Source organism: Arachis ipaensis, chromosome B9, assembly GCF_059453495.1.
Source record: "Arachis ipaensis isolate K30076 ecotype BB chromosome B9, ASM5945349v1, whole genome shotgun sequence".
NCBI classification, from domain to species: domain Eukaryota; kingdom Viridiplantae; phylum Streptophyta; class Magnoliopsida; order Fabales; family Fabaceae; genus Arachis; species Arachis ipaensis.
The window spans coordinates 134,394,142-134,410,869 of NC_142444.1; the positions used below are offsets into that span (position 1 = coordinate 134,394,142).

The following is a 16,728-nucleotide window of genomic DNA, read 5'->3' on the forward strand; positions in this document are numbered from 1 at the left end:
AAATATCTCCACTCTTAGTGAGTAGAGATAATATAGAGTTATCATATCTACAATTTATTGATAACACCATATTATTCTGTTTATTGGAGGAGGAGACAGTGAGAAATTATAAAAGACTTCTGAGGTATTTTGAAATGATGTCCGGGTTGAGTATAAATTTTGAGAAGTCCAACTTGATACCAGTGAATTGCGGTTAGGAGTAGATTAGACGGATGTGTCGACTACTAGGGTGTCAGGCGATAGCTCTACCGGCGAGATACCTTGGTATTAACTTTGGAGAAAATCCGAGGCTAGTAAAAACTCAAAAACTGGTGGTAGTAGATAAAATGAAGGAGAAACTTAGTTTGTGGAAAGTAAAGGTCCTTATTAAAGTTGAAAATTTGGTTCTCGTTAAGTTAGTTATCAACAGTTTACCTATTTATTAGCTGAGTCTGTATAAGATGCTAAATACGGTTGTGTGAAGAATAATTTCATTATAGAAAAGATTTTTTTAGAGGAAGAAAAAGTAGACGACCTGACTTGGCTCTTGTAAAGTGGGAGATAATATAATACAGGCACCGAAAAAATTAGGAGGGTTGGGAGTGAAAAATGTGATTGTTCGTAATATTAGTTTGCTGTTTAAATGGTGGTGGAGATTCTCAAAAGAGGATTGTCCTTTATAAAAGAAGATTGTGTGCTCATGCAATAACTTAAACCCTAATCACTTGTTATCAACTCAAACATTACCAATAAAAGGGGTCCATGGAGAGACATATATCAACTGCAAATAAAGGAGCAACATGTCAGAGAGAAGATGATTCATCGTCTTGCTACGGAGGTAGGGAATGGTAGATCAACCAAATTTTGGGAGGATACATGGCTCGAAGCAAGAAAGAACTGTTGAAGGACTTCTTTTCGAGACTCTTCTTGATTTCAAACTATTAAAAAAGGATTTGTAATTGGAGATTGTGGGTTTCGAGATGTGATAGAGTAGATTTGGAATTTCCAACGAAGGAGGAAACTCTACCAATGAAAAATAAAAATCTTGAATTAACTACTTGATGTCTTGCAATTTGTTAGATTGATAATAGAAATACAAAATAGAGTGGTGTGAAAATTTGACAAGAAAGGTATTGATTCTACTATTTTATTTGTACAGATTTTACAGAAAAGAGACTTTGACAGATGATATATTTAACTATAGATTCATAAATGAAATTTAGAAAGGACTAATTCCATCTAGAGTTGAGTTGTTTATCTCGTTTGTACTAGTAGGTCGTGTCAATACTAAAGATCGAGTAAATTGGATATCATTGAACAGAAGGATAATGTATGCATTATGTGTAATAAGGATGTTGAACTATACAATACTTATTTATTACTTGTAAGTATTTTTGGTAAATATAATATGCATGGATCATTAATATTGGATGTTGGACATATCTAGACTATTTCATATACCATTAAAAAACATTTTTTGAGTTAGAGAATAATGCCATTAAAAAAAATTGTGCAAAAAATAGTAATTTTTTTCGATTATATAAAATATCAATGATATATTTTTTAGAACAAGATAACAAATACAATAGATTGTGTTACTAAATTGTTTTATTATTTTAGAAAATAAAGTGATAGTTAATTCATGTTATTAATTTTTGTTCATGTTTGTCCTTTGTTTGGTGTATATTCTATTTATAGTGTTGAACTTTTTTTTTTTAAATTTTATTCTTTTACTAAAATTTGATCAACATTTAATCAGTCAAAGAAAAATGAATAATTCTATATTATTAGATATAATCTCACCTCGTTAAAAATGAGGAGTGCTACACATACAAGTCTTTTTGACTTACAAGTCTTATAAGTTACTAAGCCTTTTAATGCGTTATTCAACGTTTCCTATTTTCAAAGCGCTACACTCAGAACGATTCTTCTTCTTCTTCCTCCTCTTCCTCTTCCTCTTCGTTTTTTTTTTTCGATTTTCATAGTTTCTGAAATCAAGTTTTGAAATCGTTTTGAAAAAGAAGAAGCAGCAGAAGATGAGGAGAAAGAGAAAGAGTTCTGAATTATGCAACGAATTTTGGGTGTATTTTTCGTAATCCTTTGGGTGTATTTCTGTAATCCTTTTGAAGATAATGGAACTTCAGAAATACACCCAAACGATTACAGAAGTACACCCAAAATGATTACAGAAATACACCCAAACGGTTACAGGAATTTACCCAAACGATTATAGAAATACACCCAAAGGATTACAGAAAATACACCCAAAGGATTTAAAGAAATACACCCAAAATTTGTTAAAATACATCTTATGCATAATTCAGAACTCTTCTCTTTCTCCTCCTCATCTTCTACTGCTTTTTCTTCTTCAAAAACGATTTCACCATGAAAAATCGAAAAAAAAAGATAAAACAGAGAGAAAGAACGTAAATGAAGAAGAAGAGGAAGACGATGAAGAAGAACGTGCAGAAACGAAAGAAAAGGAGAAGAAGAAGAGTAAGAGAAAGAAGAACGTGCAGCAAGAAGAAGAAGAAGAAGAAGGAGAAAGAGAAGGCAAGAAACGAAAGAAAAGAAGAAGGAGAAGACGAAGAGGAAGAAGAATGGTTCGAAGCGTGTTTTGAATGTTAATTTTAATTAAACTTGTAAGGCTTACAAGCCTTAATCACTTGTATGCCAAGAATTACTCGTTAAAAATATTAATAGATAATTACAAATTACAAAAACTATTGCCTAACACTCCTCTTTAATATAAATGAGAAGAGAAAAGGTAATTGTGGTCCGACGGCCGGTGCCATATTTGTATATAAATCCACGTTTAGATAAGAAGGATTGGAGCATATGTTTTCAGTAAATTTCCTTGCTAAAACCTTCTCCATATGATCATTAATTTATGATAAGGTAAGGACTAAAAGAGAGGTCAGGGATGACGTCAGAAATAGGCACATCTGGGCATGTATATCCCCACCAATCCACCATCCCTATACGTATTAATATTATGGTTCACTAGTTTTCGTTGGAAGCAGTTATCATCACAAGCACCTGAGTTTCTGAGTTCTGAAACATGGAAACATGGTTGTTGGTGGTGGTTTCCGCATGCGTGTGTCTCCTCATCAGAGCAATAATAATAACTCTTACCAGCAGCAGTCACAAGAGCCAGGCCCGTCCTCGTCTTCCCCCGGGCCCACCACACATTCCTATCGTAACCAGTGTCGTCTGGCTCGCTAAATCATTCTCCCAAATCGAGCCCATCCTCGTCGGCCTTCGGGCCAAGTACGGGCCCGTCATCACACTCCGCATCACTACCCGGCCTGCCATCTTCGTGGCGGATCGCTCCCTGGCCCACCAGGCACTCGTCCAGAAGGGAGCCGTCTTCTCCGACCGGCCCCCTGCCCTAACCGTCTCCCGCATACTCACCTGCAACCAGCACAACATCAACTCCGCACCCTATGGCCCCACGTGGCGCTCCCTCCGCCGCAACCTCACCACTGAGATGCTGCACCCTAACCGCATCAAATCGTTCTCTTCAGTCCGTCGCTGGGTCCTCGACGTCCTCCTCAACCGCCTCAAGTCCGATTCCGAAACCACACACTCCGTCAGAGTCATCGATCATTTCCACTATGCCATGTTCTGCTTACTCGTCTTCATGTGCTTCGGCGAAAAGTTGGACGAAAAGCAAGTCAAGGACGTGGAGCGTGTTCAGCGAGCGTTGCTTCTTGCAGTTAATAGATTCAACGTCCTCAATTTCTGGCCAATAATCACTCGGATTCTCTTCCGGAATCGGTGGCAGGAGTTCTTTAGGCTTAAGGAGGAGCAGAGTGATGTCTTGATTCCGCTAATTAGGGCTAGAAAGTGTGCAACGGAACACCGCGGTGGTGGTGGCGGTGACGGTGGCGGTGATGTTGTTTCTTATGTGGATACTCTGTTGGATTTAGAGTTGCCGGAGGAGAAGCGGAAATTGAATGATGAAGAATTGGTGACGCTGTGTTCGGAGTTCTTGAGTGCCGGTACGGACACGACGGCCACGGCGCTGCAGTGGATTATGGCGAATGTGGTGAAGTACCCGCACGTGCAGCAGAGGCTTCTAGAAGAGATTAGAGAGGTGAAGGGTGAGAGTAGAGAGGAGGTGAAAGAGGAGGAGCTGCAGAGGATGCCGTACTTGAAGGCCGTGGTGTTGGAAGGGCTGCGGCGCCATCCTCCGGGGCACTTTGTGCTGCCGCATGCTGTGACGGAGGACGTGGTGTTGAATGGTTACTTGGTGCCGAAGAAAGGCACGGTGAATTTCATGGTGGCGCAGATAGGTTGGGATCCCGAGGTGTGGGAGGATCCCATGGCATTCAAGCCGGAGAGGTTCTTGGAGAAGGAGAAGGATTTCGATATCACGGGGAACAAGGAAATCAAGATGATGCCATTTGGAGCTGGGAGGAGGATCTGTCCTGGCTTTAATCTAGCAATGCTCCATTTGGAGTACTTTGTGGCCAATTTGGTTTGGAATTTCGATTGGAAGGTGCCCGATGGAGAAACCGTTGATTTGTCTGAAAAGCAGGAGTTTACTATTGTCATGAAGAATCCATTGCATGCTCATATTACTTCTAGGATCTGAATGGAGGACCCTTAATAAAGGTGATACTTTTGATCACAATGATGTAGTAGTTGGTCCAAATATTGTGAATTTTATATAATTCGTGTGTAAATAATGACACTGTTTCTCAGTTGTTATTAAGAAGAATCATTTTGAGCTTATTTTTGGTTTACCACTGGATGAGCTTATTTGTTCTGCATCTAGCATTTCATTATGTAAGCATTCACTTGCAAGCACCTTGGCCTGAATATTTTGTCAATAGCAATGCCCTTTTCATGATATCTAGAACATTGATACTAATTACTATCTTCATTTTCAGCTTCCTACACCCTTTTCCCAAACAAGAGTATGTGCTGCAACAGTAGAAGTAATGGAATAATGGTGCAGGGACTTTCTGGCATGGATACGTTTTTATCTGTTAATATAAACATATCGTTTCTGTATAGATAGATTGACATTTTTTATGTATCAAATTGCTCGAAATGATGTTTATTTTGAAATACACGGAAAATTTCACTGTATAGAGTTGGAAATTAAAAGGGAGTTGATTGCAAAGTCTTTCATTTTTTCCTCTTAGGTAGGAATGGGGTCAACTTAACATGGTGGAAGTCAACAAACAACTTCTTGAATCAAATTTTTTATATTTGCGTTGGATAAATAAATTTTAAAAAATATTATTATAAAATAAATTAATTCCTCTTCAAAATAACAAAAGAATCAATCTATCTAACGAAAATAATTTTCAAAAACATAAAAATTTAAAATACATATTTTAAAAAGAAAGACGAAAATCTTATAACCTATAAGAGTGGCATGACAAGCTCTCAAATCGACTTCTTGTTGAGGAGAGTCGACCGGAAATTTTGTATTAACTGTAAAATTATCTCGGAAAAGAGTTTGACAACACAACATAGGGTGCTCGTCATGGATTTTCGCGTTGAGCAAAAGTTGAGGAAAAGACATCATACGAAAAATCCAAGGACGAGGTGGTGGCGGATGAAAGGTGAGGAACAAAGAAGCTTCCTAAGACGGATAGGAGAAGAGGCAAAGTGGGATGGAAATGGAAGCGCGGAAGAGATGTGGAGGGAGATGGCAGAAGTTATTAGAAGAACAGCAAAAGAAAGTTTTGGTGAATCTAAAGGAATAGGATCAAGAGACAAGCAGTCCTGTGGTGGAATGCGAGTATACAAGAAAAGATAAAGATAAAAAGGGAGTGCTTTAAAGAGTGGTCTTTATGCCGCACTGGGAAAAATACAAGGCGGCTAAGAAAGAGACAAAAGTGGCTATACGTGAAGCAAGAACAAGAGCATATGAGGGTCTCTACCAGTCTTTGGGTACGAAAGAAGGAGAAAAAGGTATATATAAAATTGCAAAAAGCCGGGAAAGAAGAACGAGAGATTTGGATCAGGTGAAATGCATAAAAAATAAGGATGGAGAGGTGTTGGCTCAAGAGGAGAAGATTAATGAAAGGTGAAAGAGCTACTTCTACGAGTTATTTAATGAGGGACAAAAGACTCTTCCGAGCCTTGGTCGATTATGCACAAGGGAAGAAGATCAAAACTTTGACTACTATCAAAAGATTCGAGACTTCGAGGTAAAAGAGGCTCTAAAGCAGATGAAAAATGGCAGGGCAGTAGGACCTGATAATATCCCAATTGAGGTTTGGAAGGGTCTTGGAGAAAAAGGCATCAACTAGTTAACCAAACTTTTTAATGAAATTTTAAGGTCAAAGAAGATGCCTGATGAGTGGAGAAAGAGCACCTTGGTACCTATCTACAAGAATAAGGGGGATATACAAAGTTGCGAAAACTATAGAGGGATCAAACTTGTGAGTCATATTATGAAGTTATGGAAAAGGGTGATAGAACGGAGGTTGAGACAAGAGACACAAGTAACGGAAAACCAATTTGGATTTATGTCAGGCAGATCTACCACTGAAGCGATATACCTATTAAGAAGGATGATGGAGAGGTATCGTAGTAATAAAAGGGATCTACATATGATGTTTATTGATTTGGAAAAAGCGTATGATAGAGTACCAATGGAGGTCTTATGGAAGGTTTTAGAAAAGAGGAGAGTAAGGATCGCATATATTCGGGCAATTAAAGACATGTATGATGGAGCCACAACTAGTGTGAAGACTTAAGGTGGTGTGACAGAGGAATTCCCTATTGGTATAGGATTACACCAGGGATCATCCTTAAGTCCATACCTTTTCACATTAGTCTTGGAAGTACTCACAAAGCACATCCAAGAGCCTGTGCTATGGTGCATGCTTTTTGCCAATGATATCGTCCTTATGGGAGGGTCAAGGGAAGACCTAAATAAAAAGTTGGAGTTATGGAGAGAAGCTCTAGAAGTATACGTTCTGCGCATAAGCCGTAACAAGACGGAATATATGGAATGTAAGTTCAGTTTGAGAAGGGAAAACACTAATATAGAGGTGAAGATTGGAGAAAACATCCTACGACAAGTTAAAGGTTTAAGTATCTTGGATGCATTATACAGGATAATGGAGAGATTGAACAGGATGTAAATCATAGGATCCAAGCAGGTTGGTCAAAATGGCGGAGTGCATCTGACTTTATATGCGACAAAAATGTGCCTTTAAAACTTAAAGGTAAATTCTATCGTACCGCTATAAGACCGGCTATGCTTTATGGTACGGAGTGTTGGGCGGCTAAAGGGGAGCACGAACATAAGTTGAGTGTGGCAGAGATGAAAATGTTGAGATGGATGAGTGGTCATACGCAATTGGATAAAATAAGGAATGAAGATATAATGGAGAAAGTTGGAGTAGCACCCATTGTAAAAAAAATGGTTGAATCGCATCTCGGTGGTTTGGACATGTGAGAAGAATACCGATAGAACATCCAGTCAGGAGGATGGATGAGATGGAAGATGGAGAAAGGGCGAAAGGCAGAGGAAGACCTAAGAAGACCATCCATGAGGTGGTCAAACGAGATCTATATGTAAACAGTCTCTCTGTAGCCATGATACATGACAGAGCACAATAACATTGTTTGATTCATGTAGCCGACCCCACTTAGTGAGATAAGGCTTTGTTGTTGTTGTTGTTGTTGTTGTTGTTGTAGAGACTCAAATGTTGAATTTAAAATTTCTCAAAAGACCAGTTTAAGTGTTTATTAGTAAAAAGGAATTCTCTATGCTTTACATGTATGTCTTTTCCTTCCTTTTTTATTTATTTTTCTTCAATTATTGATTATTTGTCTATTCAATTGAGCTTCACGTGGCCTCAAACATTATATTTTCCTTTTTCTTTGTGGTTGAGGTTACTAAAATGCCAATTTTTTAGGGATTTCGTTACGACTTGTGAAAAGTTAAGGAAGTCCATTACCAAATGCAATATATAAATAAAAGGTTTTATGTCAACAATGTAATATCCGCCAAATTGTACCGTCTAGGCGTCTACGTCTAGTTTCTGTAATGACATGAGACCTTGGGTTTGTTTCGTTAAGTTTTTAAGAATTTTTTTTTAAATTATTTTTTTAAAAGATTTTATAAAAAATAAAAGGGTAAAGTATATTTTTTGTCCTGGAAGTTTGACAAAAATTTTAAAAATACCCCTAAGTTTTATTTTGTTTCAATTTTGTCCCAAAAATTTTTGATTTGCATCAAATATATCCCTACCGGCTAAATTTTTAAAAAAATTAAGACCAATCTAAGAATAAATGCATAAAAATTATGCTTGATTTGTTTGTGTTAAGGGTTGTTCTTATGAAATTGTTGAATTTGTCTTAAATTTTTTGAAAAATTAGCCGTTAGGGGTATATTTGCTGCAAATCGAAAACTTTTGGGACAAAATTGAAACAAAATAAAATTTTAGGGTATTTTTGAAACTTTTGTCAAACTTCAAGGACAAAAAATATACTTTACCCAAAATAAAAATAATTTTATGTTTAAATATTTTGTGTAAAATTTTTTTATTTATCAATTATATTTAGATATAATAATATAAAAATATTTTTTGTTTATTTATTATATCAAAAATATTTAAAAAAAAAAGATATAAATTATAATTTAAAAAAAAATTATTTTTTAATACTTCTGTTTTTATTATTAAAAATTTACCAAACATACTAAAAAATAAAAAAAATATTAAACTTTTTTTTATCAACTTAATCACATCTAAACAAACACTTTCAATCACAAACTATTCTTTCCCATTTTCTCATATTCATGATCTGGCTTTTATTCTTGGCTGATTCTGACACACGAATCAAGGAGTTTTGAAGCCGTTTGTGCCAATTATTTGCTAGAATTGCAGTCTAAATTTCCAAGACTCAATAAAATTATTTGGATAGATAAAAAAAAAAAAATAAAGATGCATTCAATGGTTAAAAATAACCTGACACCATCTATCAATTTTTTTTTTAAAATTTTAAAAAGGCATTTCCCCTTGAACATAATAGATAATACATACCTACACCCTACACAAGTGCAACCATGGCTGACATTCGGCTAATAAAAAGATAATTGTTAATTTTGTATCCGTTCACCAAAATAAACAGACAACCAAATTACTAAGGAGAATAATTTGCGTGTGAATTTGTTAAGTCTTTGACTTTATTTCATTTATTCTTGCACTCATCAGTCATGTGAAGCCATGATCAGTTCTAATAGCTTGAAGTAAATAAGGTCCATCAACTAACCAGGGCAGGGTCCGAAACACTGCATCAAAGAGATAAGCTCTTAGCATAATCATGATTCATTTAGTAAGCTACTTTTTGTCTCGCTGCAAATTAGTTACATGTTATAGAAATTCTAAAACTTCAGGAAGAAAACAAGAAGAATATATATATATATATATATATATATATATATATATATATATATGTCTACTTCCTTGAATTTTATTTTTATTATTTTTATTTTCTGTTAATGGTTTCCTCTCCTCTCCAATGATATTATGTATAAGATTCACGTGCACCTTCTCAAGCATGGTTAGCACCTTCTCTTGAATATTTGTCAACAGGTATGGGATTTTCTGTTAAAAGATCTCTGGAATATCACTGCTACCTTGAACTACATCAGCTTTCTCCATCTTCTATTTCCCACAAAAAGCAAGTATATGCTGCAAGAACATTGCTGAAAGCACACAAGTGATAAGCATTAGAATCTTAATTATTGTCAAATGTAGTTTCTTACTTGTAAGTAGCTGCTTCTGTAATTCAACAATTCTTTTGAATTAGGATTTATACTTAATTAACCAATAAGGACCTAATCACCCAATAAAAAAAGAAAAAGTTTTTTTATATTTTTAGCTTTAGTAGAAAATTGAGGTTAACAATACAATGGTCTTGTGTATATCCTAATGGATGTGCATCAAAATTTGTACCTATTCCCAGGTGTAGCTTGAACTGCTTGCTCAAACAAAGATGAAGCCTTTTCCTGATCATGATGAAGTTCCCACACAAGCCTAGCATATTCCGATATCATTTCACCATCACTGGGATCGGCTAAGACTGCACGCGAGTAGAAATCCTCTGCTGCTTCTGGATCTTTGGACTGTAAATTTAATGTGGAGGGTTTCTTACTTTCTTAAACCAAGAGAAGTTCAAGTAACTAATTATAGGTTATGCCTCAAATGTTATTTATGTCAACCATGTTAAAATCAGCTACTTGTATAAAACATATATTGAAATACAAAATACACACTAAAAATGAGTTAAATAATACATGTATTTATATATAAATACATGGTGGCTAATTTGGTTACTGATTTTTTGTGTGCACATAATATTTTTGTATTTGTATTTAATGATATTAAGTGCCCCACTTGGTGTTTGTTGCTAGTCTAGACTTTAATTTAGAAGCATCTGCATGAGTGCATATTAGAAGAATGCTTTGAAGTGAATCTAAGTGTTTAATCATGTGTGCCCAAAACTTGTCTCACCTGAAATAGAAACTGAGCATACTTTTTCAGAACCAATAGATTATTAGGATTCTCCTCAACCAACGTTCTTAAATAATCTGCCACATCACTATCCCCGCTCCAATCAACTGTGTTAATATCTGCTAAGTCAATCTCTTGTCCTGTTGAAATATGCACGAATGGACGAACTTGGTAACTTCCTTCATTGGAAGGCTTGACAGGCTCAGTCTTTAGTTTTTCCTTATCACTCTGCACTCAGTTTTAAAATTCAGTATGACATAACTATTCCTTGTCATGTGATAAACTATAACAAAACAGAAAAGAACCTGAGTTTGATCATTTCCAACTTCATTGTCATCATCATCTGTCTCCCAGAGAAAACTAGTATATGCTGCAAGGACATGACTGAAAGAAATATGTTATACGTTTAATGTTAGCTAGCAATGCTTAATGGTTTGCATGATTAAAGTGTAGCTTCCAGTTTCTTCAGGCTACACAGTAACAGTAGGGGATGAAGTTCCTCCAAAGTGAGAAAGTCAGTAAAGTGAGAAAGTGAGTAGTGGGACTCACATGATAGAAACTACAAATTCAATGGTGATTAACCCCTTACTTTGTCACTTTACAAATTTCCTCGCTTTCGAACATCTTTTTCCAACAGTAGGGGATTGAAAAAGCATATTTAGTCCAGGACTAATTATGATATTTCCGTTTTTCATATGCAATGTCCATGCCACAGTGGACCTTGTTTTTGGTCAAAACCATGGTATCCTCCTACAGGAAAAATTCCAGTTCAAGCATTGGAAACACCATAGAGTGGGCATGGCTCTCCCAATAACAAGTTTTCCATGCTGTGAACTTGAATCCGAGAGCAATGGTTAAGGAAATAGAATATGCCACTCCAACCAACCATGTCTTTGTGCTATATTAGCCTCTAAATGAGAACAAATAGACAGGACTATTGTGGTACCTGTCTTTAGGAGCAGCTTGAACGGCACGTTCAAAATAGACCACTGCCCTATCCTTGTCATGATGATGTTCCCATAAAAGCTTTGCATATTCCATTAGGGCTTCACCATCATTAGGTTCTGCTAGTGTCGCACGATAAAAGTACTCAGCAGCCTCTTCAAGATTTCCCTTAGACTGGCAACAAATGTCAAAAAAGTAGAATTCAATATCCAAGACTGAAAGATGATGATTATATTATATATGTGACTGTCAAATTTGCCACCTACATGTTTGTAAATTTTGCTAAGAAGCTCTATTATATATCTCTTATCCTTTTCACTTAATTTGATAATAAGACACTATCAAGATTAGCAACTTATGTTGATATGATCTTGAAAACACACAAACTGAATAGAAATCTGCAATTGTCATCACATATTCACGTGCCAGTTTCATGATAAGCTACATTTTTTTCTACCCAAAATAAAAAGTTCCAAGTGAGTCATTTCATCGAACAGAAGAAAGGTCCAAAGAAAAAAAACAAAACAAAAAACTCACTTTCAGAATCTGGGCATGCTTCTTGAGAATCAAAGGGTGGTAAGGATACTCATCAACCATCCTCTTGTAATAGCCTTCAAGATCCTCAGACTCCTGCAAATTTGGAACAAGCACATCATCATGAGTGAGAGAGTTTTCAAACCCAACCACAGCATTAGCATCAAAGCCAGTTGCATCAACACCAAGCCCTGCTGCAAGATACATGGGTGGGCTTGGTGGTTCAAGATCAACAAAATCATCATCATCATCATCTTCTTTCTCTTTTTCACCAACTCTCTCATTCTCTGCATCTTCCTCAATCAATTCCATCCTCTTTCTGCCACCACCACCAAAGGTGAATTCACCACTGCCATGGCTCTCCCTTCTCTTCAACAAAACCACTCCAGGGTAGGTTTCATCTTCTCCAAACTCTCCATGGGAGGTGTTGTATATCTCAAATGATGGAGCTGAATGCAAGGTTGACTTGAACTCTTCTTCCTCCTCCGTTTCTGGTGCTGACTTGTTAAGTCTCTCTGACTCATTATCCATGGATTTGAATTTGAAACCACCACCAAGAACAAGATTTATGTTAAGAGAGTAGTATGTCTGTGTTGCTATTATTAGTTTCAGATTCGTTGCCTATAATATATATTGATCAGAGATAAGCTCTGATTTTTGTATTGCTAGGAACTGAAGAACTTGTCCTTGAGATTTGAGAAATTGGAAAATAAGATTTTCAACATGATGAGCAGCTCTCCTTTTGGCCCAAGTTTTTTAATCATTTTTTGGTTTCATTTTTCAGTTTGGATAATGTGAAAATAATAATACTATATAATCAATAAATATTATTATTTAAAACTTATATTTAATTAATAATAATTTATATTTATATTTATATTTATTAAAACTTATATATATAAATTAGTAAAATTTATTTGCTAATGATAATTTAATTTTGGTATTAGTTAAATATTGATTAAAATTATTAAAAATTACTAAATCCAAAATTTTTTTATAAATAGTAATGTATAAAAAAGTATTGTTAACAAGTGTTTTAAAATATTAATTAAGATATTAAATATAAAAATTCATTGAGAATATTAAAATTTGAAATTCTCAAATTAAATAATAACAAATATTTTTTTTTTGTTCAGAACTTTAACAAATATCTTAAAAATACTAATTAGAACAGTCCTTAAATTAAAAATATTTTTAAAAGAATAATTTACAGAAATGCTGTTGTGTTATCCAAGTCAAGGTCAAAAGACGATCCCACAACCACAAGAAACAAGATGAATGTGATTGTCTGATTGATTCTACTAAAGAAGCGTGGGATCGGAGGAAAGTCTCCCATCACATGAAAGTAACTGGATTGGTCATGTCTTCTATTCAAGGTTTTCTTTATGATATTTGGGCCAATTCTATTGTTTAGGGTCAGCCCAACATGTATATCTCAATGCTTGACCAAAAAACAAAAATATGTATATCTCAATGTAACAAACATATATTTGGATCCTTTTCAAGACCTAAAATAGTGACCCAAAAGAAACCCAGCAAAAATATAATTAGAGATGGCAACCGAAATCCATAAGCGTGGACATTCGGGGAGATATCATGTTGGGATGGAAATGGGTGCAAAAATCAATTTTTTTTAAATAAATAATTTAATTATTTTATTTATCAAAATATATAATTTGTAGTGTATTTATCAACTTGTATCATATGATTTGTCTCATTTACTGTGTAAACAAGATGAATTTATGTGAGATAAGCCAAGTTTTGTTTTGCACGCATCTCGTTTGCAAACAAGATATTTAGAGTTCGAAAAAATACGTATCTTATTTACATTGTAAATGAGATATATGTATTATTATAAAAAAAATTACAATTAACATAATTTTAATAATCCAAATTTTTAACGTGCAATTAGTATTTAAAAAAAGTTGTTAAAAGATATTAAAACGAATGATATGTTTGAACAATTAGTATTTAAAAAGAGTACAAAAAAATTTTAGATTAAATTATAAATCAAATTAGATTGATTTAAATTAAAAAAAAAAACTTTTACGTGGTCAAGTTACATGATGAGAATAATTATGGTAATTATTCTAACCCATACAAATTGAAAGATGAGAAGCGTGAAGTTGATGCAGATAAATAAAACAAAAAAAAAAGAGTGGGGGAGAAAATTGAAAGAGAATTGAAACGAATTGAAATGGTTATCTCTCCTAACATCTCTTCTAACAACTGACACGGATAAATAAAACAAAAAAAAAAGAGTGGGGAGAAAATTGAAACCATATCTCTCCTAACAACGGATACACAATTAAAATGATTATCTCTCATTTTTTTTGGGGAACAAAAAAAAGTTCAACACACTAAAGTGGAGCGGCTCAACTAAAACAACACACACAACAAAGATAAGGAAAACATTTACCAACAAACTATTGTCATCTCCAACATCGTCATCAACAACCACATCGATTATCACCACACCACTCCTTATAGTTTTAGAAACGACCTCATTTAAATGTTCTTAATACTTTTCTCTTTATTTTTAAAAATTTTCGCATTTCGTACCACACCTCACAGACGAGTATCTGAAAAAATCTCAAACCAATCTACATTGACCAACACCCTATCAAAGCAACTATGCTGTCGACCCCTAATCTACGTGAAGTTATGATCATTAAGATTTAAGAGGTAAGTCCACTATTTATTTACATATTCTGTACCCAGTTCTTAAGCTTTTCAGCAGGTCCTAGTAATTTAGTCGCACATTTCCTTTCCTCTTCTTGCATTATTTCATTAAAATTCCCATGAAGCACAAAGGAACCTAACACAACGCCACCAAATAGCTCAACTCCTCCCACATCAAAAGTTAGTCAGCTCGTACATGCGCTCTGTACACCAACCAAAATGCACAATTAAAATTATTTTCAGTCATCACTCTCTCCACAAGCAACCATAACTTTCCTTTATAATTACTTAATTTAAACGGCATATTATCCCAAATTAACAGTAATCCTCCAGATACAACTACAGATTACACATAATCCCATCCCACCATGCCATTTTTTCAAATACATATTACATCAAATTTAGTCAACACCTACCTCTTAGTTTTAATCAACCCCAATATATTCAATCAAAAAAAATTTTTTTTTTCAGTTCTTTTACCATACTCAACTTCTCATCACCTTTTAAACCCCCTAATATTTCAACAACTATAAATCATTTAAACATATTTTTACACATCTTATTGTGATTTTTAGGTCTGTTCCTTCTCGCTTTTTCTTTTTGTTTTGCCATCTTTCTTCTATTTGTAATTTCTTCATTCTGAGCTTGTAGTATTGTCATAATATCATCTCCTTCATTCTGTAACAGAGGAAAGTATCGTTTTTGTCCCCAACATTTGGAGTAAGTCCCAAAGTTGTCCTTAACGTTTCAATCGTCCTATTTAAGTCCCTAACGTTTCAAAATTAACTCAATGTTATCTTGTCGTTAGGGATCCGTTAACAGAATTGACGGTGGGACAAAATTGAGACGATTTTGAAACGTTAGGGACTTAAATAGGACAAAAACGTTAAGGACAAAAATAATATATAAAAATAAATTTTAATTTAATTTTATCTTTCAATAATATTAATTTTTTACTGTACGTAGTATCCAATTATTTTTTAATTACATCTAAATAAATTACACTTAATCACATTACTTTCATTTTAAATAAATTTCTTTTTTTATAATTTTAAAGAATTATAATACATTAGAGACAAAAGGTATAATTATATTTTATTGTATATATATTATTTTTTCTTTTCTGCAAGTTTATATACTAGTCATTTTACAAATATTTCATGATAACTAAAAATCTTTAAGAGTAAAATTATAAAAAAATAATTTATTTAAAATGAAAGTAATATAATTAAGTATAATTTACTTAGATGTGTTTAAAGAATAATTGAATACTATGTATAGTAAAAAATTGATATTATTGGAGGATAAAATTAAAATTTATTTCTATGTATCATTTTTGTCCCCAACGTTTTCGTCCTATTTAAGTCCCTAACGTTTTAAAATCGTCTCAATTTTGTCCCGCCGTCAATTGTGTTAACGGATCCCTAACGGCAGGACAATATTGAGTCAATTTTGAAACGTTAGGGACAACTTTGAGACTTACCCCAAACGTTGGGGACAAAAACGATACTTTACTCTTCTATAACTGCTAATTCTCAAGTGTTCATATTTTCCTTCATCTATTCTTCCCACTTCAACCTTTCATCATCTATCACATATATATTCTCTAATTCAGATCCCGATTTAGCCTCCACAATATCACAACCTCTGCCATATGCACATTGTTCATTATTAGTTGTCTGTATCATGAGTATCTCAATTCTTGATTTGGTTCCTTTCCTGCCAACTTAGAATATCTTTTGTTGGTTTGATTCAAAAGCACATGAGCTTCACGATGTTCTCCTTCACCCGTTCCCAACTGCGGTGTCTCTAACACACGGCTTGCCTCTGCTTCCGCCTATTCCGCATCGTCATTCCTAGCATCGACGCTACCGTGGCTAAGAGCTTGGACACCTGACGGCGCAAGGACCCCCGACGGCGTTTGGACCTCCAACGGTGCTGCTCGTGGACCTCGGTGTTGAAGGGCTCGTGATCCTCGGTGGCCAGCACTCCCCGTCTCCTGTGCACTCGGGTCATGCGTCTCTCACTCTTTTTCTATTTTATTTACTCCAACAACTTCTCCTAACAATTGGCACATAATTAAAACGGTTAT

The 16,728-nt window shown here is 34.7% G+C and overlaps 2 protein-coding genes across 4 annotated transcripts; one reads left to right on the top strand and one right to left on the bottom strand.

Moving 5' to 3' along the window:
- The first annotated feature begins 2,757 nt into the window (after positions 1-2,757).
- LOC107618375 (cytochrome P450 89A2) lies at positions 2,758-5,113 on the top strand. The gene is made up of 2 exons (XM_016320418.3): positions 2,758-4,599; positions 4,878-5,113. Exon 1 carries the CDS (start codon positions 3,041-3,043, stop codon positions 4,577-4,579), a length of 1,539 nt encoding a protein of 512 aa, XP_016175904.1. The 5' UTR covers positions 2,758-3,040; the 3' UTR covers positions 4,580-4,599; positions 4,878-5,113.
- Positions 5,114-8,852: 3,739 nt separating this feature from the next.
- On the bottom strand, positions 8,853-12,741 carry TPR4 (Tetratricopeptide repeat (TPR)-like superfamily protein). Of its 3 annotated transcripts, none has more exons than XR_001615454.3 (7): positions 11,958-12,741; positions 11,422-11,594; positions 10,781-10,859; positions 10,476-10,703; positions 9,918-10,087; positions 9,531-9,667; positions 8,853-9,250 (listed from the first exon to the last, which is right to left on the bottom strand). XR_001615454.3 is itself a non-coding variant. In XM_016321190.3 (6 exons), exons 1-6 carry the CDS (start codon positions 12,483-12,485, stop codon positions 9,610-9,612), a joined length of 1,236 nt encoding a protein of 411 aa, XP_016176676.1. In that variant the 5' UTR covers positions 12,486-12,741; the 3' UTR covers positions 9,270-9,609. The 3 variants fall into 3 exon arrangements, 1 of the variants encoding a protein (XP_016176676.1); XR_001615453.3 differs by having other exon boundaries at positions 9,510-9,667; XM_016321190.3 differs by lacking the exon at positions 8,853-9,250 and having other exon boundaries at positions 9,270-9,667.
- Between the last annotated feature and the right edge of the window lie 3,987 nt (positions 12,742-16,728).

Bases quoted from the DNA above. Each gene is read 5' to 3' on its own strand.
- LOC107618375 (XM_016320418.3), top strand. From the start codon at position 3,041: ATGGAAACATGGTTGTTGGTGGTGGTTTCCGCATGCGTGTGTCTCCTC.
- TPR4 (XM_016321190.3), bottom strand. From the start codon at position 12,485: ATGGATAATGAGTCAGAGAGACTTAACAAGTCAGCACCAGAAACGGAG. The intron at 10,860-11,421 runs GTACCACAATAG...TATTTCTTTCAG, and splicing joins CAAGCTGCTCCTAAAGACAG to TCATGTCCTTGCAGCATATA. The intron at 10,704-10,780 runs GTTCTTTTCTGT...AACTGAGTGCAG, and splicing joins TTGGAAATGATCAAACTCAG to AGTGATAAGGAAAAACTAAA.